This window comes from Triturus cristatus, chromosome 6 (assembly GCF_964204655.1).
Source record: "Triturus cristatus chromosome 6, aTriCri1.1, whole genome shotgun sequence".
Lineage (NCBI taxonomy): Eukaryota > Metazoa > Chordata > Amphibia > Caudata > Salamandridae > Triturus > Triturus cristatus.
Genome location: NC_140589.1, coordinates 585,372,112 through 585,399,586, shown reverse-complemented (window position 1 = coordinate 585,399,586; position 27,475 = coordinate 585,372,112). Strand labels below are relative to the sequence as shown.

At 44.3% G+C, this 27,475-nt stretch overlaps 1 protein-coding gene across 1 annotated transcript in view; it reads left to right on the top strand.

Annotated features, from left to right (window-relative positions):
* ME1 (malic enzyme 1) overlaps positions 1 to 27,266 on the top strand; it is a 1,430,669-nt gene extending 1,403,403 nt beyond the window's left edge. The window contains exons 13-14 of the mRNA XM_085611027.1: positions 7,535 to 7,633; positions 26,892 to 27,266. Of these exons, the coding sequence (XP_085467153.1) occupies positions 7,535 to 7,633; positions 26,892 to 27,059 (267 nt within the window). The 3' untranslated portion in view covers positions 27,060 to 27,266. The remainder of the gene's footprint in view (positions 1 to 7,534; positions 7,634 to 26,891) is intronic.
* The last annotated feature ends 209 nt before the right edge of the window (positions 27,267 to 27,475 follow it).

Genomic DNA, 27,475 nt, shown 5'->3' with positions numbered 1-27,475 from the left:
TAATAGTCATCCCCAGAATGTCCTCTACATATCCCAGAGATGGGGGATCAGAAAAGTATAAAGAAAACCCTTATAAAATTGAATTTTGTACGCCTGAGTAAAGTGACATTTCACATGTAATTTTCCCCCCCATTTTGATAAAGCGTCGCTTAAATTCAATTTTGATGCTAGGAATTCACTGTATGATGTTTAGGCTTTATAAATATTAAAAAACGAATTTAAAGCACTTACTTTTCTTAATATAATTTTTTCATATAATTAAAGATTTTTTTTTTTATAATAACTCCAACCCTTTCCATATATGAAAAAGCAAGCTTCATTCCTTTTTGCCTTCAACATGTATTCATTTATAACCCTAAGCACAAAAGCCTAACTTGAAACATGAAAAAATCTGCGCCACTTATTTTTTTTGAAGGACAGTCATTATTTAACATCAAAACCACAGATGTGCTTATGTAAAAAGGCATTAAGAAAGGAAAATCCCTACTGTCAATCTGTTCTCTGTTATCCAAAATAATGAAACTATATTTCTAACTTTTAAAACAGCAGTCTGAAATGCAGGGTTTTACACCGTGTTTGCACTGATTTAAGATTTAGTGGACTTCAGCATTCTTTCTTTCTGTGGCCGGCATTCAGAAATAGCCATGTGCTGACACAGCCTGCCTTTCAAGCCAGCACAAATCTATCATTCTGTAATGTGTGTTTAGTTCAACAACCAACTCACTCAGATAATGTGAATGCCTTTTAGCACCTAATACATAAGGATAAATGCTGTGACATTGTGTATCTTAGTTTATTTATTGCAAAACACACAATTGCGTTTTTGAGGCCTATTTTATTCCTATTCAATGCGAATTCTAATTTTATCTTTAGCATCGTGGCAATTTGCACACATGTATAGTGTCTTACTCTGTCAATTTTAATGATAGCGTGCAGCTATTTAGCATATATTATATTATTCATTGCTGGATTATTTTAAAATATATATTATTTTAACTATATTTTGCGTGACAGAATGATGACAAAAAAAAACACATTGAGCTCATTCCAGACATTTTCAGAAGGGGGTCATACACTCAGAACACACAATAGAGCACGCTTAAGGTTAGCCATTCTTGCATCAAGAGTGCAATCGCTACTTACTCACACAAGTACCACTAATGACAAACCACATAGACATTTAAACACACATTTAACTCACAGATCAACACTTAGGACAGAAACAAAAGACAGGCCACAGACTGTACTTAAACCAAACCATTTGTAAAGACTAGTTGTAAGTCATATTTACAAGAAGAGCTTCTCAATAGTATTCCAAAAGACTGCACAAAAACAGCCCAAAGATTGTTCCATTTTCAAGAAGCCAAAATACACCAAATTCACTAGATTTGGCTGGCAGAACACCAAGAAAGAAAACGCTCTGCATATCACCACCTATGAATGTTACTAAGTGCACAGACCAGGATCCTTTCTATGTACATATTTAGTTCCTCGGGGTACTAGTCACCGAGGAAGAAATAAGTTTTTTATACCTAATCCTAGTTAGGTATCCCCTCTAGGGGAGCCGGCTGATTTCATACAAGTCCCAAAATGGTACCTCCAAGAAAGCAACACATTCTGCAATGTGTGCTAAGAACAGGCATGCCAAGAATATTGCAGCATATACAATATTATACACAATGTAGCCCTTAACTCAAAGTGTGCCGTTCAAGTTTTCAAAAGTTTCTCATTACCTGCCTACATAAATTGCAATTTATATATTTCTCACATTCCCACCACATAGTGGCCAATTTCTATTTCCATTTCACTATATCTCACTTTATCACTTTATCTCTTTGTATCATGTTATCACTTTATCACTTTGTATCACGTTATATTGCTCTATATCACTTTTTATGTCTCACTTTATATCTCACGTTATATCACTTTATATCTCACTGTTTTATCACGTTATATCTCACGTTTATCTGTGCAGCCGGCGCACTTCTCTCACTATCTCACAAATTACCTTACCTAGCATAGGTCTCCAGATTCTAACTGCCAAGTTCTGAATGACCTAAAGGTCGTTTTTAGAATACTCACGCCAAAAATGTTCTCAGTCAGGAGTGGTAAGCAGTTGGAGGAGTCAAATCAGGCAGACCAGAAATATACTGGGCTGCAGAGACAGAGAATCTCAGTTTAGGGTACCTTCTTACTAGAGTCCTGTTCTGTCCTCCTCAGTAGATTCCTGTCTCCCATCAAGACCACTCCCTTGGATAGCCACTTCTCTGATGAGCCCTACGTTGGGCGCCATTTGAAGAAATCAAAACCTTCTCAGGGGTTTCACTGATACACCTGGTCTTTTTAAACCAACAAAGAAGAGATTGGCACAGAAGCTGTAATATAAAAGACATCTTTTTAATTAACCTCAGATGAGGGAGATTGCGTCACACAGTAATCTCAAGTCACTGTAGGAGGCATTCTAAGGAGTACAGAGAACAGGGGCCTCATATACCCACACAGGGGCTCAAAAGAAGGCGGTACAAGTACACATGAGAAGACATACACACATAGATGGTCATACAGAAAATGCACAGTCAACTAGTAGGAGGAGTAATGAGTTGCTGACATTAGTTAGAACAGCCTGACAGTTCTATACTAGGAGCAGGTGCATTCTACTAGCTAGGCCCCTCTGAGCATGTGCAAGGCTCTGGAAGAGGGAAACAGCAAATGGCTAGCACATAGCTAACTAAAATGGCTGCCAAGTACAAAATGTCTTTCAGCTCATGCTAACAGATCCCTGTAATCTTTAACAGTCTTTGTTTCTTTGTACAAGTTTTTTGGTTTTTATTTTATTTTCTTCAAGTCTTGCGTGAGTATAAAATAGAGGGGGTTTGGCTGTAGGGCTTTTAGCGGCTACTGGTGACCCCTCGCATGGTGTCATGGCCCTTTTTAGGTGTCGCCTAGCGTTGTAGCGCACATGCGCTGCTCGCTCTGGTGTTAGCCACGCAAATAAGAAATGACATATGTCACCCTGACCCCTACTAACATATGAAAATATGACACAAATGTTCCAAGTCGTGTTAGAAACCTCCTTCTATCTGGTGTCAAACTTTACCCTGATGAACTCCTAATGTTCTTTGGCGGAACTGCCCGTCTCCACACGCTGCATGTAAAAATATGTTCTGTATATCTGTTGCGCCCACCAATTTGTGCTGCAACAGAGCGCTTATTACAAGGTTAAGATCTAAGGGCTATGTCCGACAGCAGAGGAAGGTTCGAGATGGTTTACGAGAGGAAGGCGTGGACCCTAAACTACCTAATGCTGCAGTTTTAGCTCGAGGGACACTGATTGATTTAAAGGCTATTTATAGTATAGAATCGTTCAGGGGAGTGTGTTACATACGCACATACAAACACATAAACAGATACGTACACACACAAACACATGCGCACACATACATACACCCACACATACAGACACTCGCACACATACATAAACACCCACATGCACGCACACACATACAAACACTTCCTTTTGTTGCTCAACTCGCTGAGATACATCCATGGCTTAGGTACTAGAGGGATACAAAGAACAAAAGTTTCTCCATCACTCCCATAAAAGCCCAGTGACAGGCGTGTTTACTTGCAACTTATACAGTTTGATCCCTGCACACGCAACAGAGTGCTCATTGCAAGGTTGAGATCTAAGTGCTATTCCGGATAGGAGAGGAAGGTTGGAGATGGTTTACAAGAGGAAGGCATGGACCCTAAACTACCTAATGCTGCAGTTTAAGCTTGAGGGACACTGATTTATTTAAAGGCTATGTATAGCATAGAATCTTTCAGGGGACTGCGCTTACAAAAAATTAAGCTATCGCTATTGTAAATAACAATGCCTTTTAATTATGTTATAAAATAAAAAACATTACTAAAAGGCATTACCATTTACAATGTCAATAGCTTAAACTTACATAAATGCAAGACCTATTGCATCGCAAATGCTTGTTTGTGATGTTGTCCTTGAATGTAGATGGAATTTGTGGCAAGCTGGGTACTGAGGACTAGGTGGGCTTTGTTTCGGGCTTTGATTTAATATGTTTGTAAGAGACCTGGGCCGTTGAGGATTTTCATTTAAATGGATATCGCTCCTATTGTGTCCCAGCAATTCCCGCTATGTCAGGAAGGGCGAAGGGCGGACTGGCAGTGCTTATAACTGTTAAATTTGTGACAGTGAAAGTCGCAGTTGTGTGTTTTTTCCCCCTGGTATCAACTGCTTTTTTTTTCCAGCCCAGGCATTGTGGACTTACTGTTCATACATTTTTATCATAATATTTTTGATCAGAGTAATTCTCATGTGACTGACAAATTACAGAACGAAATTAGTAAGGTAACCTTATTGAAACAACTGCTATGTATTTTGTGGTACGGGGATTTAATTGTACGATGTGTACATTTAATGGCTCAAAGGTCTGTGGTGTGGAAAATAAGGATGGCCAGCCAATGGCTCGTTTTATTGACTCTGTTGTTGGGGATTCATTAAATGGAATTGTGATTTCAAATGACCTGATTCTGTTAAGTAATTCTATTTTGCAATGCCCAACCTTTGTGGGGAGAGAATATGCTAGCACAATTGATTTTATGCTAATAAATAGTAGTTTTAGTAGTCTTGTGCAGGATTTTACCAAATTGTGCTAGTGATCATAACCTTTTAATAGTGCATTTTAATTTAAAGCTAGGTTATAAACAATTTTCTGAACTTCGTATTTGGAATAACCCAAACAAAGGGCTCAGGATGAAATGAGATCGGGTAAATCCCCAGGATTATGAGCAAAAAATCATATGTGAGAATCCCGATCTCATAAATGGTTGCTTGAATCAGGATGCTGCACCTGTTGGTGTAGGACATAATTTTGAAGCACTTTGTATTGCCATCTCATTGGCCTTATTACTGAGAAGCCCTTCTAACAAACTACCATTAGTGCGATGGTTCAATTGCGCATGTACCAAAGTTCACAAAGTGCTTAAAGAAGCCCTACACACAACCCCCCATGACAAAGAGCAGGTCAAGTCCTCAAGGAAGAATTATGAAGCTGTAATTGAGCAGAGGAAAATGGAGCTGAGGAGAGAGGCCTCGTCAGACTTAGTGGCAGCGGGTCCCTTAAGAATATGAAGACATTTTAGGATGTTATTAACCATCCCATGTTCTTGGAAGCTCCCTACCAAAAAATGGATTAGCTGATTTTAGGAGATGCATGGACCACACATTTTTGACATATCTTAAATCTCTTAAACAGAGAGTTAGATTTTGAGGGGCAGGAAGTACAGCTGATCTATGATATGGCCCAAACTATTCAGCTTAGTGCATCCATTTCAGTAAAAGAAGTGGAGGTAGACATACTGCAGGACATTCACCTAAAGGCTATGGGCCGGATAGGGTTCCCCTTGACCTTTTTAAGGATAATCTTAGTTTGTGGGCACCCCTGTTAACTAACATTTTTAGAGCTGCTATTATTGGTCCTTTGCACGCTTCTTGGAAAGAGGCAATAGTGATGCCCATTTTTAAAAAGGGGGACAGAAATGAAACAACCAGCTATATGCCAATATCACTGATTGACGCCACAGTTAATGTTTTAGGCAGGGTCCTCCAGACACGACAAGAAGAATGGACTTCCACTAATAAAGTACTTTCAAAGATTCAATATGGCTTTAGGCGGGGAATGGGCATGACAGAACAATGCCTCAATCTGTATCTGATTGTCAGTAAGTACACTAAGTACATGAAGAGCTCTTTACATCTGGCCTTCATGGACTTATCTATTGCTTTTGATACAGTCAATCGGGACAGACTGTGAGCGATGATGGGAAACATTGGCGTGGAGGAATCTTTAGTCGTTCTTTTGCGTATGTTACACTCAAATATTAGGGTCAGGATACGCTATGGAACGGATGGTGAGAAAACCCATCCAATAGTCTCAACTGAGGGGGTTTGCCAAGGCTGTATCTTGGGCCTGTTTTTATTTCTTATTTATACTGATGGGTTAGAGGTGCACCCATTGCAGAAGAATTTAGATTACCCAAAGATTGGAAGAGATTTTGTTCCAACACTCTTATATGCAGATGATACTGTCCTACTTGCAAGGACAGCAATGAGCCTACAAAAATCTCTTGACACCTTTGTAGATTTAATGGCATCACTTGACCTAAAGATGAATTCTAAAAAGTCATATGTCATGGTATGTGGCCCCAAGCAAACAAAGTCTCAAACATTCGTGGCACATGTTAATGTATCGAAAAATTTAAAAATGTAGCTTATTTGGGGATGCTTTTTAATATGCAGTTACCATGGGAACATTTATACACTTTAAGAGCAAAGAACACAATCAGAGCAGTGGAGGCACTTTTCCGTTTTGCCGATAACTTGGGCAGGAAACCAGTAAAAAAGATGTTAATTCTTTATAAATTAAAATGTCTCTCGATTGCCACTTATGGGGCAGGTGTTGGGGTTACAGCAAGAGTACTAAGTTCCAAGTTGTTGAGAACAAATTTATCAAAAGGCTTTTGAAGGTAGCTAAAAATGCATCTCCCACTTTTGTCCATTCTGAGTTAGGTTTAGAATATATTGAGGACCTCATTGGCCTTGCCCCCTTGTTGTTATGGGCAAAGGTTTTGCATTCAGCTGAACTAGAATGTACAAGATGTATTATTAGAGATTGTCTTACTATGGTACACGATGAGAAGAATCCTTGGCTTAGCTACCTGAAATAAGTGCTCAATGAAGTAGGCTTAATTGATTTCTTTGATAGCCCTGACAGAATACCCCCTCAAGCAAAACTCATTATTAGATCGTCTTACCTTGCACAAGCAAACTCTCAACATCAGCAGTTGCTGAGTCAGCAGAGAGTGATGAGCTTTGTAAATGTTAGTTCCTTGATTCATTTAACTTTTACTCTGAATCTGCAATATAGATTTTACCTTACTAGATTTCGTTTGGGCACAGTGCACTTTCTGGTAGCCTTCCCGCATCAGTGTGGCTGGTCTGATAATCTTATGCCATGTTCTTGTAATATTATGTCTAAACAAGCTACTTTGCACTTTATTCTGTTTCATGCACTTTATAAAATCTCAAGAGCAACACTTTTGTTGCCATTGTTGAGGGCACACTGCCCTTGTTCTTAAAGAGAAGGTTTTAGCTATCTGTATGCATTGGATTCTATTGATATCTGTTCTGCCATCTTAAATTATATAACAGGAGTGCTGGTAATTAGAAAGCGATATGGATAAAATGGTTTTTAGGAGGCATAGCCCGAGTATCTAGTATTTGTCATTTAAAGAATTTATATTTGATTTTATTATATTTATATGTCTTCGTCTATTGATGTAATATTAGCTGAATAATGTACTTTTAGTAATTTTTTTCGACTTTGTGCTTTTATGATTTGCTTGTTAAATCTAATTAAGCTTACTTGATGATCTAGAGTGACTATCGAATGTTTGACTTGACGTCCTAAAACAATATGCAGTCTCATCAGAAATGTGTCTATCTTGTGCTTAGCTTCTAGCACAGCAAGTTACTGATAAGCATTTGGAGGAAGGACGTCTGTATCCACCCTTACAAGACATTCGGGAGGTCTCACTGAAGCTGGCTGTAAAGGTACTGTCATGTTTCTAGCGAGTTCAAGTATTAATTCATTTTGAATGTTCCCATAACGTTATTTTAAGAAGAGATATATTTTTGGCTATATTATTTTAACTCAGATACATACCAGAGCCCAGAAAGACAAACATGACTTACAGGTGATAATACTTACCCCACAGAACATTTTGATTGGCAATAAATATTTTCTTCCTCTAAAGAGTACTTAAGTATCTCTGGATATGTGGAATTTGGCTTTATATTCGAATGTTTTTGAAGTATCTTCCACACAAGGGTTAATATGTCAAGTTCAAAACCCGAGGACTTTAGAAAAACAATACAATATATGTTTTGCATGTAATATGGCTGAGTTGTAGCACAATACCCTAGTTCCAAATCATTGTCATTAAGAAGGAAGCATTTTTCTTTTCTAAGAATGTTTTTGATGCACATAGCAACATTTTATTGAGGACCATTCTGAACATAATTCTTTTACTGACTATTGAACAATAAACACACCTCACGACCCAATGAAGAACTTTCCAGGAATTGCCATTCTCAAGAGCCGATTTCACAATATTTAAATGACTAGCAAAAACAAGGGGACATCTTTACAAAAAATGTCGGAGGGCGGAGCTGCGACAAATTTGGCAGCGCTGCGCTCCAACATTTTGAATATGCAGGGAGGCGCTGTATTCACAAGAACACGGTGCAGCCCTGTGTTTCTCCTAAAAAAAAGCTGCCTAGCCCCGGCACCCTGACACCATGTCGCAAGGGTGCTGTGCTGCATGGATGATTGTTTATGTGCAGGAAGGGACAACTTCCTGCACATAAACAATCAATAATAGCAATTTGCTCTTTCTATTTGTGCTTCGGAATGCAGCACACGTGGAACGAGTATAAAATGAGGAGAAATTAATAATTTCTTCTCGTATCACCATTGTAACGACTGGTATACCATGGTGTTCATTTTTGGTGCTGCCTCAGCCTTGTAAATCTGGGGCCGCGTGAAAAAGCAATGGGTGTTTGGGTGGAACGCCCACAGCAACACTCATTGCACGCCCCTGTGCGGCACAAAGGGGCATATTCACAAGGTGGTGTTAAGATACGTTAAGGGGCTTAGCGCCACCTTGTAAACATGAAAAATGGCAGTACGCCATCGGGGCGTCAATAAAGTGACTCTCATGTGGCGATAGGGGCCTGTAAATATGCTTCAAGGTTTCTGTAATTACAGCAAAACCCTTGGCAGCAAGAAGTAGCCAGAGACAGCAGGGACCTTTTTAGAATGGAATAGACGCTGTGCAGTATTACGCCGCCTGTTCGGTTATCCAGATCTTTCTAATGGTGTGAAATGGATGAAATGTTCTATTACTGGACTACTCTCCGTGATAGTTAGGGTAATGCCCTAGACGCCGTTTGACCACTGATGAGTTTTTTGCAATTAAAGGGCAATAGCAAAGTCCAATGATACTAAACTCCCACTTTTGTCTTGTAAACTCCCAATTAACTGTAAATCGAATTTTCAAAGATGGGTATTTTTTTAACAAGGCTCGTATAAAAAGCGGCACTCTTGATTGTATGGTAGTTTAGGAAGAAAGATTATAATGTTTGAGGCTATTAGATAAAAGCAGGAAGGATAAGTGCGGCTGGGATACTCAAGAGATGCGGCTGGAGCTGAAAGTTAAGAAACCATAGGGGATATGTACAATGAAGTGGTGGAGTGTGTCGTTAGCCTCCTGGGCTTAACGACACGCTCTGCCACTTCGGAAACGCAAGGCTGCACCATATTTACAAGAATGTGGTGCACCCTTGCGTTTCCCCCTGTGATGGCGCAAAGTTTAACAACTTAGAGCCAACGCAGGCACCCTTGCACCAGAGTTCAAGGGTGTCTGTGTGCAGGGGAGGATTGGTTATGTGTAGGAAGGTGTCCCTTCCTGCACATAAACAATCCTCAAATGCCATTTTGTAACTTTTATGTGTGCTGCTTCATGTTACAAAATCGCATTGTTTAAAAAGGTTTGTTTATTTACAGGAAGGGGCACCTTCTGGTACATAAACAAACCATGGCATTTTGCTTTTTCCATGTGTGCTGCACAAGACAGCACACATGGAAAAAGCATGAACGAGGAGAAATAATGCATTTCTCCTCGTTTTGCCTACTTAAGACCAGGATTTTCCTGGTCATAATTTCGGCACTGCCTCCTATATACGCCACCCTTGTACATAGGGGGCAGCGTCAAATACAATGGGTGCTGCGGTGGAAAGCCCACCACAATACCCACTGCACGCCCCTTTCATGCCAAACATAGCGTGAAAGGGTGCCTTATGTACAAGGCAGCGTTAAGCCACGTTAAGTGGCTTAACCCTGCCTTGTACATAAGGCAAGGCCCCTATCGCCACAGGAACGTCACAAAAAGTGACGTTTCTGTGGCGAGAGGGGCTTGTACATATGCCCTCAAGAATTTAAAGGACGAAAAACATGCATGAAAGAAAAAAAACATTTTTAGCCACACTTTATAAGTACTGATTGATTGAAAGATAATATAAATGAACTAATATGTAAGTAATTTGTTTCTTCCATGCACTACACTGAGCAAGAGTTGCAGTGATTTCTCAGTTATTGTTTTCAGGGGTAAGTAGAGAGCAGACTTGCAAAATAATGCTTGGTTAAGAAAAATGTATTTGGGGTCAGGGCTGGGTCACACTTAAGACAACATCTCAGGGTTTATTAATGCCATATATTTTGCTGCTGACTGGTTTCCAATAGTAAAATATGAGTAGAAAAGTTTAAATATGTGCACAGCGTTTTCAAGATTCAGATCCCTAGGTCTATGCACTGAATAGTATGAAAATCATAGATTTGTTTACACATACATGAATTCCCTAAACCAGTTTAGAATTAAGGTACGTCCTAAACTGTTTTCTCTTTCTCCATAATATTGTTAAAATTGAGTATGAAAGACCATTTGGCACGTTGGAGAATACCTGCAAACATGACCACAGTAAATATATGTGGCCGGGGAGGACCAAAGTATGCAGCAAGAAAGGGTAAATTTTCAATATATTTTGAAAAAACAAATAACAAACATCCAAACATCAGCCTACACAAGAACATAGCACAATCATGGAGAGGACATTGAAAATTATCATTTTGAGGCATGAGATCTGTAGTGACCTGCCGGTCACTGGTCTGGTGTTTGCTGTGCCAGCCACTTCCCGAGGGCTGGCTTACACCCCACCCCACACCCATCTAACACAGGCGTCACAGGACATGTGATCCTGATAATAAAAGAGGCCGGGCGCACATGCCTTGGACCAATTGTACTAACTATAATCAAGTGTCCGTGTCATGATTCCTACTGTATGGGGGCCTTGGGCCCCACGACATTACACTGGCGACTAACGGGTTGGACCCGTGTGTGCTGCTGCCTTGTGAGTGGTAAAGGGGGAAAGCAATGTCGGGTCGAGGGCACCCCTTCCAACACCGAGGCGGAAGGTGAGCCTGTGGTGGTGCACCGAGCCTACCCCCAGCAACACTGACGGGCAAACTGGCAGTTTGGTGCCTATCACAACCCTTCGATGAGCAGGCGAAGTGCTAGCTGCCCCAGCGGGCATTAGGTGAGCCTGCAGGGTGGAAGAGGTGCAGAGGAGTTGTGGCATCGCCCTGTGGGAAAGGGGGTGGAGTACAGCGCCAAGTCGGGTGCATGGACCCCGAGGGCAGAGATGATCAGGAGCCCTCCCCGCATCTGAAGGGCCCGCAAGTGTGTGATGCCACCCTACAGCAGAGAGCCCCGTGTGGTGAGTGCTGAAGCCGGTGGAAGTGACCCTGCCAACGGCCTGCAGAGAACCCAATGGGAGCGAGAGTGGCGCCGGACTGCCGAGGGGCCAGCCCGCTGCAGGATATGTGGCACGAGGAGGAGTGCCTGGCCAACCGGCGGACATGAGGTGAGCCCGAGACCGTGACAAGTACTAGGCCAGGCCGTCACAAGAGCCTGCGGCGAGAGTGGAGGTTGCCCCTGGAGCCCCGCAGTGCAGGGAGATAAGGGCTGGGCTGCACGTCAGGAAGGGAGCAATTAAAGAGACAGTGTGCACAGAAATAAACATGGAAGAAGCCAGGAGTCGGAGCGGTTGCCCTCCCTGAGACACTGCTGAGGCTTGGTGTGCACCCCCTGCGCTGCCCGTGAGGGTGGAAAGAGTGCTGCCGGGGAGGGGGGAAAAGCAATAGCGGCCCGGCTCGGCCGAGGTCGTGGACTGGAATGTGGAGCGTTGGCAGTGCACCTAGAGGTCACTCGAAGCTGCCACAGCAGCACAGAGAAGAAGAAAGTGCCGCCAAGTACCTCACCAAGGAACAGGCAGTGGCGGTGCTGTGCAATGGGTGTAAAGTGGCACAATAGGACTGGCCCCCAAAAGAAAGACTTACCTAAGAGCAGGCGAAGGTGCTGCTGCCCGGCAGGTCTCTCGCAGTGTATTGTATTGTATTGGTGCTTGTATAGCGCTCTGTCACCCCACGGGTATCCTGGCGCTCTGATAAAAACAGAGATCACTGTTGCTGAGGGATTAGGCTAGACGGAGACAATCAGGCTCCCGGGAAGAGCCAAGTCTTGAGGCTCTTTCTGAATTCCATTAAAGAGTCAATCTGTCTGATCCTCAGTGGGAGCTCGTTCCACATCCGAGCACCCACCACACTAAAAGCCCTCCCGCCCATTCTGGCTCGTTTGAATCTTGGCTTTACCAACAGATTAGCACTAGAGGAGCGCAACTGTCTCTGGGGGAGATAACAAGTACATCTTTCTTGAAGAGGGACCGGGCCCATCCCGTGTGTCGCTCTGTGGATCAGGCAAAGGGATTTGAAGAGAACTCTTTCCCTGACTGGCAGCCAGTGGAGCTCTCTCAGAGCCTGAGCAGAAGAAGAGTCGCGCCTACGGTTTAGTGCAAGCTTCGCCGCGGCCAACTGAACTCTCTGCAGCCCCTGCAAGATGTATTGAGGGGCCCCTAAATACAGAGAGTTACAATAATCCATTCTACTCACTTCCGTGCTCCTTACAATCAAAGGTTGCATGTCCTCTGGCAGCATCGGAAGAATCCGACGTAATAGTCGCAGCAACCCGAAGCATACGCTGGCTGTCTTGCTTGCCTGCGAGTCCAGTTGAAGGTTTTTATCAACCCAAGGTTACGTATTTTATTGGCCGGGGCCAGTAAAGCTTCCTCCGGGGCAAGCTTAAACTCCACCGGCGGTTGTTGGATCAACCTTGTCGGTGAGTAATACAGTACCTCCGTCTTTCCTCCATTAAACTGCAAGGAGTTTCTCCGCAGCCAATCTGTAGTCAGACGCATACAATTATGGAATTGTTCCAAGGGGACCGCCTGTTTCCCCTCCAACGAAAATACCAATTGCGTGTCGTCTGCATAATTGACTAACTCGATCCCAAACGCTTTGATAATCGAGAATAGAGGCTGTAAGTATATATTGAAAAGAATGGGACTGATACTGGAGCCCTGTGGTACCCCATAGACTATGGGGAATTTTGCAGAGGAGAACGGCCCCAGAGTAACCACCTGTTGTCTCCCCATCAGGTAAGACTGAAGCCACTGCAGTGCCCGGCCCTTTACCCCTATTCCTTCCAATCTCTCAAGCAGAATTGGGTGACTTACTGTATCGAAAGCGGCTGACATATCTAAGAGCACCAAAACAGCGGTGCTCCCGTTGTCAGCCCGCATCCGCAAATTATCCATCATGGTTATCAGGACCGACTCCGTCCCGTGACCGGGACGGAAGCCAAACTGGTCCCTGTCCAGCAAGTGATGTTCCTCCAAATAATCTGAGAGAGATCTGCTCACAGCCTTTTCCAAGATATTAATAGGAAAAGGAAGGAGGGAAATAGGCCGGAAGTTAGCCGGGTTAGTTGGATCCAGAGCGGGCTTTTTGATAAGAGGGGACACCACCGCCTGCTTCAATCCCTTCAGGACTGAGCCTTCTTCCAAGGATTGGTTACAGATCTGAGGTAGCCAAGGAAAGGTCAGGCGGCCGTATGACTTCCACACTTTCTGGGGCAAGGGGCGAGCCAGAAGAAATGCTGTACACCATTGTGTCGAAAGTAAGGTCTGTGAAGGTAGGGAAAGTGGTCAAGGAGCATTGCTGGCCCAGAGTCCCCTTAATTACCTCTTTACCAAGGTCCTGAGCAGCCACTTCGTTGTCCTTGAGGAGGTCAACGATCTTTGCCACTTTATCTTCAAAGTGGATGGCAATCTCGTCACACAGCTTCTGTGAGGCCTCTACTTTGTTCTCCAAGCATGTTGGAGCTGAAATAGCTCTTACAATTCTGAAAAGTTCTTTAGTCCCATTGGGTGCTTGCACAATGGATTTAGCATAAAAATTAGCTTTGCTTTCCAGGATAAGCTGCTTGTACCTAATCAGTGCTGACTTTAATACTAGCTTGTCCCCATCCAAGTACCCCTTCCTCCATTTCCTTTCGGCCTTTTTACACTGTAGCCTTGACTGTCTCAATTCTTCATTGTACCAAGGTGCTGACATTTTATTCCTAATTTTTATTTTTCTCAGCGGGATTAGATGATCCAGAGCATCCGTACAAAACTCCTGATAGATGTTGTAATTATCCTCGACCGTACTGGATGCCTGGAATGGGCTCACTATAGGTGGTATTAAGAGGGCACCTGTCCTCGCTAATTTAATCCAATTTCTGCCTTTCCGAAACGACGCAGCACTTTTGACTTGGCCATGATAATCTGCTAACCGTATTTTGAAATGGATAAGGTAATGTTCTGTCCAATTTTGGGGGATAATATTTAAGAGTTCCACCTTTGATTCATTTGCAAATAAAAGGTCGAGTATGTGTCCTCCTTGATGAGTCGGGGAAGTGACCAGTTGTTGGAGACTAAGATTATTACAGGTGTACTTCAAGTCTCTCAGCTGGATTTTCGTGCTAGCATTCTCCCACAAATTGAAGTCGCCCAAGACGACCATTTTAGAATGTGTTAAGGATAAGTTAACGATGGTGTTCAGGAGAGGCTGCTGCAAAGTGTTACTCCCTGGGGGACGATAACAAAGCAGTCCTGTAAAAAGACTACCTTTAGCCTCCTGAAGCGAGAATCCCATCAATTCAATTCCATCTAGCTCATCCACCTGTAGCAGAGTGAAATTGAGTTCCTCTCTAAAAATCAGTCCCACCCCTCCTCCTTTACCCTCCTTCCTAGGTTTATGTATGATTTTAAATCCGTCAGGACAGGCGAGGCCTATCTCTACGGCTGATTCTGCTCTGATCCAGGTTTCAGTGAGAAACAGAGCATCAAGCTTCATATCATCAATCAGTAAAGCAATTTCAGTGTGATGCTTTACTAATGATCTGCTGTTTATCAGCCCGCAATTGAGGTAACTGGACATGTTAGTGCGCCTATTTTCTATGTCCAGCCCAAGGTCAGCAGCATTACCAACAACATCAGCGTTAGCATCAGCGGAAGTGTCTGCCCTGCTACCTATCTCCAGCAGCTGATTTTTTGGAATAAGTATGGCGTGCCTTATTGACTTTACAGGCACCGTGTATCGGCCCGGGCTCGTCCGGACGTGGACGGGCGCAGACGGGCTTGCCTCTGGCGCACCTCTGGCGCGCCAATGGCGCGCCCGCTGCGCGCACGCACTGCGCACTTACATTGGCATGCTTAAGTAGTCTGCCGTCTGGACACTAGCGCGCACACCAATATGGCGCCCAAATTCTGTCCCCGAATGTCCCAAGATGGCGCTCGTGGAGGGTGAAGGAGAGATAGAGCCCCGCTCAAAGCAGCAGGTGAGTGGTTCGTTTTTTAAAATGAGGGTATGCGGAGGGAGAGGCCGGTGAAGTTAAAAAAAAACAATAAAAGACCTTATTCGGTCGATAGCACCAGCAGCAAGTTACCAGCCCCTAAAATGCCCATAGTAACCCCCGTGTCTATCCGCTCTGCAAGTAACACGTTTAAATCAAGTGTGTGTTCGGTGGACGGCCTTCAGAGACGGTACCCCGCCAACGGGAGTGGAGAGCGCGTGGCTGGCAGGATTCAGGGGCAGACCTGGATGAGCCCAATACTCGGCCGGTAAGGCAGATGCGGCATGCGAAGAAGAAGCATTGGGGTGTCTTTGCTGCAATGTCTAGGAGCAGCGAGCCTGGCCCCCAGTCCGGAAGAGGGAAGGCCCAACAAGGAGCAACACCGGGAAGACTGTCCACACCGGCGGCTCCGCGCAGCCAGCAGCTGTGGAGAAACTGCCGCCATGGGGAAGAGTGTGAGAAGTGGTGGCAGCATCACCTACAGGTCACGGGAGGCACCGCGGCCTGTCCAAAACAAAAACAAAACAATGTTTGTAAGGTACAGTGCAAGGGAAACGCACAGCAGCACTGGGACAGCTGCTGTGGTTTAAAGTTGATGAGGGTAAGTGCAACTGCCTAAACTGAAGTGGCAGACGCCCCAAGACTGTCATGCTAGGTGTGGAGGAAGGTCTGCATCCTCAGTAAGCGAGTGAGCGCTGAAGGGAACTTTAAGCGGGAAGGCTGCCACAGTCTGTGAAGGAGATTTGTAGTGATGCCTAGTGGCCATGGGTGGTCACTAAAGCAGTAAGGACACAGGAGGTTACGCCACCCGGATGGCAGGTGTGGTACAGGCACCAGAAGTAGGAGTACCCTCAAGTGACGGACGAAGGGTGCACCTTCAAAAGGGCGCTGAAGACAGACACGGAGAGGATGATTGTCCGTGCTGGAGCCCGAGACTGAGCACCCTGCGAAGAAGAGGGCCCAGGTGGTCACAAGGGGGTGACAGATCCTGTGAAGCTGGCCAAAGTGGAGGCTGCAAAGAAGAGAGCCACGTCGCCGTGGTATTGAGGCACCAGGAGCGCGTTCTCAAGAGAAGATGACCTGCGAGAGGTCTGCGGAGATGACCTGTGAGAGGTCAGAGAAGAGATGACCTGCCAGGGGTCAGAGAAGAGATGACCAGCGAGCGGTCTGAAAAGATTGGCCGGAATTCAAAGTATGAAGGCCTAGGATAGGTAGTGAAAGGACGAAGGTCGCAACGTCAGTTCACAAAATTCTGAATCATAGTGAGTAACAATCTGACCTACCTCATCACTATTCATTAGGTAGGTCACAAATTGAAGCACACTACAATTGGATGCTGCCACAGGCATGGTGGCCTGTCTGTGATCGCATTTTAATAAAATAATCCTTTTTTAAATGCAGCCCTTTCTCCTTGAAGGTGATGGAATGCCATTTAAAAAGAAAGTTTTATTTTTTTTATAAAGTTTGTTTGAGAGTTTGAAGTGGTCCCTTGAACGACCTCAATAAACTTTGGGGCATATCACCAAGGGACGGCGATAAATAACGCAAAGCGCGCTTTGCACTTTTTAATTTATCATCGTCCATCTCTGGAATTTATCTCCCTGGTAGCGCGTTATTAACAACACGTTTCTCCAGGGCGATAAAAATTCCAGCGATAGCGGGGAAATCACCGTTTTGCAGGGAACATCGCTGGTTCCCTGCAAAACAGCGATAACCTTTCTGATACGACCCTCTGGTCGTATCAGCATAATCCACCCCCAATGTTAGGGATAGGTAAGTGTGCATTTTAGCAGATGTAAGTTTTTGGCGAAAACAGCGGTTTTCTCCAAAAACTAACGTCTGCTTAAATGCTGGGGCAACCTTGTAAATATCACGATGTGCACATCAGCGATATTTGCAAGGTTGTACTGCCCAGTGACGCCCACTTTGCATGTCATTAGAGATGCAAAGGGAGGCGTCGGTTAAAGGGTGCTAACATGCGCTAATGCCCTGTAGAATTCCCATAGAAGCCCATGTTCTGGTGTCAACATGAGCTTCTATTGGAATTCTCTGCGGCATATTATCAAGCCCATTATCGCCGCTTTAGCGGCAGTTTTCTGCCGCTAAAGCGGCGATTATGTTAACGCCGAGCTTGATAATATGCCCCCCCCTGTGCTTTGTGAATCGCAGGCTCTGCAACCGAAAAATGGCTATTTACATCAGGCCCGTGATTTTTGTTTGGTGTGTAGCAAAGAGACTGGCTCCCATATATGATGCATTAAATCATTGAAAATGTGATTACCTTTTTCCAAGATGTAAAATACAATCAAAGCAACTTGAAGAGTACATTTCACAGCTGTGTAGAGTTTAATATCATATTGTTATCAGTCTTAACATGCTTTTCAAAAATGCAGAATAGGACAGGTTTGTATTTTTCCCCTTAATAGTGACTATTGTTGACTTTTGGAAGTCAGTCACATCCTTACCTAAGACCTCAGGACGAGTTTCACTTATTTTCGAATTGTGGCTGGCAATACCTTCCACCTAAATCTGGGGATTGAAAAGTTATTGCTCCTCGAATGGGGAATAAAACGCAGACCCAGGAATGCAAGTCTTAATTCGGCATACTTTTCTCCCTGACAAGAAAAAACAAGCATGTGCAATGCAACAGGTCTCACATTAACGAGAGTTTGACCTATTGGCATTTACAATGCCAATAGCTTAAACTCTCATATATGCAACACCTATTGCAGTACAAATATTCAACCTAAAAACACATATCCCTCATATGAGAATCTATATGCGTGCGGCACTGGGTTTGACTAATACAGTACTCTTAAATAGCTGCCGTCGATAATATGTGTAGACATACAACACTGTGAAAAAAACTCTTGCAATACATCAGTATATCTATTCATCCATCTACCCTTGTTTCACATAACGCAGCAAAAATGTCTGCATTCGGGTAAAATATATAATGGCAGCATTAAAGCATAAAAATAGTGCATCTGCACCGAATGCAAACTGCAGTGCTGAGAGACTACGCGAAGCAACTAAACATTGTAGTGGCAGCATTTGCATTGCATTTCAGCTAGAAAAATAAGACGTTGAAACACAGAGCACACCGGGTACACACTGCCCTGAAAGAGCACACCAACAACAGTGGTCTGCATGGCATCCTCGAAATGTGAACTTCAATTACGAAATACAACAAAATACTAGTGATGCGCACAAACAAGTAAACCCAGCATGGCAAGAAGACAGTAGCAAATAACTCATCTAACCGTCTGAAAACTTTGCAGATGATACCAGGAACTGCAGAGACAGAGCAAAGATGAACAGCTTTGTAACGTACAAAGACAGCACCTACGCAGCGGCTGTAGTATAGATGTGTCCCCACTGAGTACACGAGCAAACGAAAAACAACGGCAATGTACAAACTTTGCCCTGCAGACGTATGTTCTGGTGCGTTGAATGTTTATATGGATTATAGCCACAGCAAAAACTCAAGATGCAGAGGTCTGTCAGTGCACACAGACAACAGCTGCACGGTATTGGTGCTGCAACTGACATTCGATATATAGTTCTGGCGCTGCATACATACTCTGTAAAGCACAATTACTGTAAAGAAAACAAAAGCAGGTTTGGCCCCAAACACAAACAGTGCAAGCATACACAGTCTGCCAATGCAACACTGTCACAGCACCCCTTGGTCAGATGCACAATCATAACAACGCACAAAGAGTGCGAAGCCTAGCAGGGCACATCCAGGCATTGCTCCTCACTGAAATGAGCTGCTCTCTCGCACACCTTATAGACTGTGTCACGAGATTCTGATAAGTGGCACAGATGCAATATGTTGACTCACGGGCAGGTATGCTGTCCTGGTGCCTTCACACTACTCAACCTTCAGGGTCCATACAACCGCCCTGCTGGCCTTCCTGCAGAGGATCACTACCCCGGACTGACTTCCTCGACCCAGTCATTCTACCATCAGCTGCCGTGCACACCCTACCGTCCCAGCACCCACGGCCTGCGCTGACGGTACAGAAGCTGCTTCAAGTATAATAGACACCTGACAAGCAGGCAAGCGCTCTGCATCACACAGTGGTGTAAAAAGATGTCTGAAAGTCTAACTGCGTTTACACACAACACAAGTACTAGAAGACACACGTTGCTAACATTCTCTGCCTCTTTATCTCTCTTTACTCAACCTCACTTTGGTATTACATTGGCCCCGACAATTGTTTGCCTGCTCTTCAAACCACCTTGATAAGGAGATACTCATTCCACCGAGACTTCAGTTTCAGCGCCAGATAACTTTCTACAGTGGTTCTCTTCCCCCAGTGTCTGAGCAGCAATGCCAAGGGGCCAACTGGAACAGAGCTAGCTAGTCCCAGTGTGTTCATCAATAGCAGTAGGGATTATGAGATTTGTAGTTTCACTTTATCCAGTATAGGCCTCCAAGTCCCGGAATGGTACGCTTTCATGACTGAAACTATTACACTGGCCTTTGATGCGCGTGACGACATGAGTAGAACAGGTTGCGACTCTGCATTGTATTGTGTTTCAAATCACAGTTAAATACCACAGCACAGCTGTGACCGTCTTCAGCCAGCAGTCCTTTGCACGTTGAGCATTCTAAGTACATCGAAAAGTAAACGGGAAACAAAAAGTCTGGAAATTGATAGTGATGTTAGTTGAAAACCCAGGGTTGACTGAAGCTGCCACACATGTAATGATGTCACTTGGCAGCCATACTTCATCAGGACAGTTATTTAGTGTCTGGGGTCATAGAATAAAGAGATAATTGTTTTTAAGAAAGGCCCTATTTTCATAGGAAGTAATTGAATTTAAATGCACTTTTTTCCATGTGGCTCAAGTGGTCAAACATCAGCTGCCATGCAAAGCCTACTTTCCCAGCACGCGCAGCCTGCGGTGATGGTACAGAAGCTGTTTAAAATGAAGAAAAATCCAGCAATCTTAACCCTTAATGCCAGCCCTTTCCTGGCGAGCGCGGCACCCGATCTCGGCACTACCAAAAATTATGTGCATGGCTCTCCTCTGGACAGGCATGCCCAGTGAGCCTGCGATGGGGGTCGGGTGCTGCTCTCCCCAGGGAAGGGACAGCTTTAAAGAATGTGCTTTCTCTATAAAATATTAACAGGCAGCAGAGGCACGCAGCTGGGAAAGATGAAGCTCAGCTGTAGTTGAGCTGATTTTAAATTAAAAGAGAGCAGTGCAGTCGCCATTATTGTATGAAGCTGCTAAGAAAACAAGAGTACTAGCTAACACCACTATGAACCCGATTAAACCACCACAGGTAAAGACACAATGCGGTATGCATTTTAAACACGCTTACACTTTTTATTTTATTTTAAAGCATGAGTGCCGATACGGCTGTGCATGGCATTGTCCTGCCGCAGGCGCTTGGGGTCTTTAGGCGCTAGGGTGAGTGCCAGATAAAAAGTCGAGCAGTGGGAAAAGCGCGAACCGCCACTCTGATAAATAAAGCCTACAATTGTTTAAACAAGGAGTCCCTAAACATTACATACCAACAGCTGCAGCGCAATGAAACTGTAGTTGGTCGGTGCTGCTTCCGATAAAAACGGAAGTGATGCATCAGACCAGCAACCAATAGGGAGGCAGGAAATCGTAAATAAGCCAATTGCAAGCAGCAGGCAGGATTACCCTAGCTATACGGATTACTAGATGTCTCGGAGAGACAGCGCATGCACGCTGCCTACGCGAGACCTAATAACTAATCCAAATTCACATGGTTTTACCACCCACTTGAAGCAAGTGGCGATTGTGTGCAGGGGCTGCTTTCAGGGCCATCGTGCAAGTGGCAAGTGTATGGCATGGATGTCATTTAGGGGTTGCCAGCGGTCACAGCTGCGACCACTGGCTTGCTTCTTTAAATCCATGGCACTGAGTTTGTGACCCCTAGCCTTAAAGGTGGCAAAATCACTGCAAACAACACAGGCACTCATCCGCATCCCTTATTTTCAGAGAGGTTTTTTTCCCTAGTAATGTAATAAAAAAATGAACCACACTTATTTTGAACTGGCAAGTAAAACATTTTTTAAATGTATGTTGTGTACGTGCTTGCGGTGAGAGAGTGTATGATTATGTGAGATAAGAGTGTGTGTATGTGTGAGCATGTGTCTGTATGTGTAAGTATTTGTATGAGAGTGAACGTGAGTGAACGTGAGTCAGTGATAGGTAGTGAGTGAGATCGTGTGAGATTGAGGCCCATATTTACTATTCGTTGATGCAAGGCAACGCTGCACCAAAGATCCTGTGCTGTGCTGCAATAAAGGGAGAAAGACAAATGCATAATTTCTCCTAAGATATGTGGCATTGTTTCTCTCCCTCCGCGCTGGTGAGCTTTTGGCAGCCACAAGCCAACGCATGCGCCAAGGGTGTGGGTGTGTTCTATGAAGCATAGGTTTCCAGTACAAAAACTATGCTTTTAGGATTTCCCACTTTGTATGTGTGCTGTACATACAATACACATACAAAGTTTGAAAAATGAACAGAAATGAAAACGTTTCTCCTCATTATGCCTGCCTCAAGGAGTCATAAGATTTGGGTGCAAATTCCTCTCTACCAATGTTTGTTGAAAGGGATTTGGGTCAAAGTCCATGGGTGATTAAATTGGAGCCCCAATGTACCACTGATGGAACATCCACTTGATGCAAAATACCACAAAGCAGTGCACAGCGCAATTTTATGTTACATTGGGATTCTATCAACGCTAAGCAGGATTTGCGCTGAATAGTAAATCTCATCCTAACACTTTGCACCGGGTTTGCATCACAAAGTATCAGTAAACCTAGATCTGAGTGTCATTAAATATGCATGAACATGAATGAGATTGAGAGGGAATGCAAGTGAGTGAGTAAGCCTGAATAAGCATGACTGTAAGGGGGTTAAGCAGGGCTGGACTGGGAATAGCAACCAGCCCTGGCAGATTGCTGCTCGAACGGCCCTGGGTGGGGGGGGGGGGGGGTAGTAGTAAAAAGCATTACTCCCTCTTTTGTTACTGCGGGCCGATATTGCAGCACTGCTGCAAAACCAGCATCCAGTGACAAAACCGGCCCTCGTGGCCAGAAAACTGGCCCCCACCCCTCCGGCCCACCGGAGAGATCCCGGTGCCCGCTACAGCCAGTCCGGTCCTGTGTGTAAGCTAGTTTCAGTGTTATGTTAGGGTCATGTGACATGCCTTCCTGGGAAAACTCTGGGTCAAAGGACATATGATGTCACTTCTTGTGATGTCATTAAGGTCAAGAGGTATGTGATGTCACTTTATTTACCCCTGGTATTTTGGTGGATTGACACCCATGAGTGTGGGAGAGCAGAGCAGGTGATGGGAGAGTATTTCCCTCTCCCCTCATGTTACCTTTATAGCGCAGGTGCGGGCCAGGCACAGCCAGTGTCTGCAGCCTCCAAAGCTCTGTGCAAGAGTGGGTCCACTCAGGGCCGTCTTTACAGCATCATAAGCCCCCGGACAAAGCAGTGCACTGGGCCTAGCCTACACAACCATTCACAGGAACACAAATGCCCTATGCTCTTGGGGCCCCCAGGCAGCTGCAGAATGTGCCAATGCATTTAGATGGCACTGGGTCCACTGTCTCTGGGCCCCAAATGAACAGATCTGGCAGTGGCGGCTCCCCCATTAGGGCGTTGGGGCGTTGCCCCACTGCTTTCTCGCGGTGCGAGAAGGCAGAAACATAAATGGTAAAAAACGACCATTTATGTTTCTGCCTTCTCGCATTGCGAGAAAGCAGAAGTGCCTCTGTGCTTGGTTGGGGGCGGGAGGGTGGGCGGTCGTGCTCGAGGGCAGGGGGGGAGTGGCTTACCCACTGTTGTAGATACTGAATGTTTGGCCGTCGGCCCTGAGCCGACCAAACAGTCAGTACCCACAACAGTGTGGGTAAGCCACTCCCCCCTGCCCTCGCGTAGGACCGCCCACACACACTATTTCTCTATGCAGAGAAAATGTCCCGGCTGGGGCGCTCTCCTGCTGCGCCTGCGCCTGCGCAGCGATTGACTTGCGATGAGGAGGAAGCTGCCTGCTGGCTACTTCCTGTTCCTGCAGCAGGAACACGTGGACCCAACCGCCGCTGCACCAGTACAGCGTGACCGGCCAGGAGCTGAGGCGGTGAGGTACCCAACACTCAGGTACGTATGTTTTATTTTTAATTGTTTTAATCCCCACCCGCGGCCCCCACCCCCTCCCTCGAGCATGCCGGCCGCCTCTGGCAGTTTTCAAACCTGGCACTCGTATTCGCTGAATAACATCACGTTTTTATGTTTTTTAAAGCTTACCCGTTCGCTTAAAAGGAGAGAGGCTGCCTTCAAAAATAAAAGTTGGCCTTCCAAGACTCACCAGCGGAGCCATGCAGTGGTACCCGAGCACTATTTTCTCCCACTTAGGCCTAACGCACACATTCACAAGGCGGGAGCTATCCCATGGAGATAGATTTTATTTTGCAGATGTAATACCACCTCCTTTAGATAGTCAATGGTTTACCATTGCAGCAGTAACAAATCACTAATACAATCCACCACTGTAAGTCAGTAGAAGGCTACACTCATTTCATGCCCCTCCTACTAATGAAATGAAATCAGTCGCAAATGGATTTTTTTATGTTTGGCAGTGATTTTCAAGTAGCAATTTATATTTGTACATTTCAAATAATTACCCTTTTACAAAGCCTGTGAAATGGCAAATCCCAGGCTTTGCAAATATTATAAGTGATTAGCAAAACTGCCACGCAGTGGAAATATGACTATGTTGTCAGGGGCACCATTTTCCAGTGCTACGCCTTTACTTTTTACAAGTTAATGCATTATGGATATTTACGAGCATATTGCACAATACCTCGGTCGTTCTTACTGTTGAATCCGGATATTGCCTGAAACAACAATGCTAGATTCGTTTCCATAGAGTCGCGACTCGCACCCCTTACACGGAGACGTACACACACGCAGACACACACACTCCTCCCCACCCGCCTTATTTATTCTGATTATGTGCTTTCAGTGTCATCGTTTTATTTAAAGGGACGCTCTGTACAACATACTACTTAATTTAATAGATGCCTATTGGCGGGGCAGTTCAGTCACGCTGAAATACAGCACTGTATGCAGCAGGGTGAGTCTTTGTTACGCTGAAATACAGCACTGTATGCAGCGGGGTAAGTCTTTGTTGCAAGAAAGCTTAACTATTCTATGGCACTTGTAATAAGGCGGGGTTTCTAAGCTCTAAATAAGACCCTCAGACATGTTCTTTGGCTAAAGCAATAATATCTTGCAACATACAGATGCAAAAAAAAAGTATGCGCTCAGGTTCTCAATTTTTATGCATAAGAGTGAGGAAGATGTCATGTTGTTAAAGCTTAGTACGTCCTAAATACATAAATAGATTGCATTAGATATATGCGTATAGACTTCAGCCTGAAGTTGTGTTACATTACATGCGTGTCTGGCGAGATCATTCCTCATAGTATTACAGAATGCCTCAGACTGCGCAGGTAAAATGTCTCCTTGTATTGGTCTGCACAGATTTTTCATGGGTTTGAATGTTCTCTCTTTAATTTGTTTTTATTAGTGACTTGTTCTCAGTCTTTCTTCCGACTTGACTCTCACGCTTCTAAAATGTGGTGTTTCGTTCCCTGTTTTGATTCATAATTGTCAGTTGTATTGCTTCAGATTTCCCTGTTATCTTATGTGAGCAGTTGCTTTTAATCGGCACTTCGCAGTCCCTTTAAGTGGTGACGGAAAGACACTTACAGAGAAAAGGGAAGTTGTTCTGAAAACCATTCCCAGGGGGTAGTGGTGACCCCGCTTCAGCACTTATCCCTGTAGTGTCAAAGCACCGGTAGGAAGTGGGTGAGAGCGTCTGGGCTTTGATTGACATTTCATCGTCACTGCCAAAGAACACATTTCCACCTGCTAACATAGCTAGGACAAACTTTTGTGAAATGAGATTTTGAATTGGCAGTTGCTAGTGAGGAGCCGGAAGGGCTGGGGCAGTGTTAAGATTGTGTCCTATAAAGCTATTGGGTTTTATGTCAGAACACCAGGAAATAAATCAATTTATCAGCCTTCTGGCTTCCTGGCATGTTCAGCACAGCACAGGGTGAGGCCCTGTGTTTTGGAAGTGGTCTGAAATTTGTCCTGGCATACAGGGATAGTGTTGGTATCATATAACTGGTAACATCACCCAAGCCCACCTGTCCCTGGCATTGATTTACTTGTTGCAACCGGAGCAGCCTGTAGAGAACTGCAAAGAATATTCTGTGAAATTAGTCTTGTTTACGGGGGATGTATAGGTGATCATGCCATTTTGGGCATGCTGTCGCAAATATATTACTAAAGGATTGTGTGCAAATATATTACTAAAGGATTGTGTGCAAATATATTACTAAAGGATTGTGTGCAAATATATTACTAAAGGATGGTGTGCAAATATATTACTAAAGGATGGTGTGCAAATACATTACTAAAGGATGGTGCAGTAGCACACTGCCATTCACATAATGCACATTTTCACTGTAATGGACATTACATTTTAACAACCATGTACTTCTACTAATAATTTTATAAAGCAATGATTTGCCCTAAAACTCTCCAGAACCTCCCTTATGATAGTCAGGCTACCTCGCTTAGTTAGCTGGCAACATAACACTCAGCCACGACTTTTACGCCCTACCACTTTCAAATGTCACCAGCCGCCACTGAGATCTGGAGATCGCCATCCGGGCAATTTTAGGGCAAGAGAAAATGGGAAAGATAGATTAAGATCGTCCCTAACGATACCACTCTGGGTCTAAATGAGACTCCTGTACCTCAAGTTACACCCAAGAACTATTTGCCATTAAAGTTCTTTGGGCCCAGACTGATAGTAGCCAACGCACTGATAATATTGAACGGAAGGAAGGAATGATCCCCTCTGTTGAAAGAGTTCAAAGAAGATGTGAACATTGGGTGGTAGTTGAGAGAAATCTGATAGCAGCGGGCAGGAGTATTTGTTGGAGATACTCGTCGGAATTTGTGAGGAGTCCATTGTAGTGGTGGAGGCAAACCTACACCAACAACCGCCCTTAAAATGACGATGCCAATGTAGCGAAACAAGGGGAAGGGAAGATTCACAAGGGACAATGGGAGGATAGAAATGGTGCAAACGAGAATGTGCATTTGTATGTCTATCCTACGTTCGTATCTAAAATGTCACAGTAAGGTAGTCAAATAATTGCAATATCGAGAAAGCGATCAGGAGAATGTCGCATTGCACATAATCCGTGTGTCTGGCCGATGACAGAATACAGCACGGCCTAATGGCACTTATCCATCTTGTTTGCCGGAGAAGATTTTTTGGGTGCATGTCCATAAAGTTTATTTCGCCACAGTTCTCAGGAGGCACCGAATTTATGAAAGGGACCGTAACACTGCCGTGTTCTTTGTAATTGCAGATTGCGGAGCACGCCTACGAAAGTAATACAGCATCTGTCTGCCCAGAACCCCAAGACAAGGAGGCATTCATCCGCTCCAAGATTTACAACAGCGATTATGACAAGTTCGTGGTCGACTCCTACGTTTGGCCACGTGAGGCCATGACAGTACAGATGGGAAAGCTTTAAAGAAAGGAAAAGTAAACAACTGTGGAATATACGCTCCAATTTACGGCAGAATTTTCCACTGAACACATTAATAACCTCCCAATCAAATAGCAAGCTTTCATAACAATATCCTGTTTTTTTACAGTCAAGGCTGCAATATTACAAATTTGAACTAGAATTATTACAATTTGTGTCCGTGCTAAAATAAAAATCATATAAGCAGTGCCATTGCTGTATCTTGTTTTGTGCTTGGGTGGGTGTTATGTGAGCTTATGTTCATCAGAAGTGGTGCAAATCAACACTGAACTACAAAGGGAAATATCACTCCTTTTATTCATTTTTGAGATCCTGCCTGCTTTTTACCTTCAATTGCATTTTTACATGAACATATAGCTTTGCCTTGGGGCCTGGTTTGGTACTTCTAACTTCTGCCATAG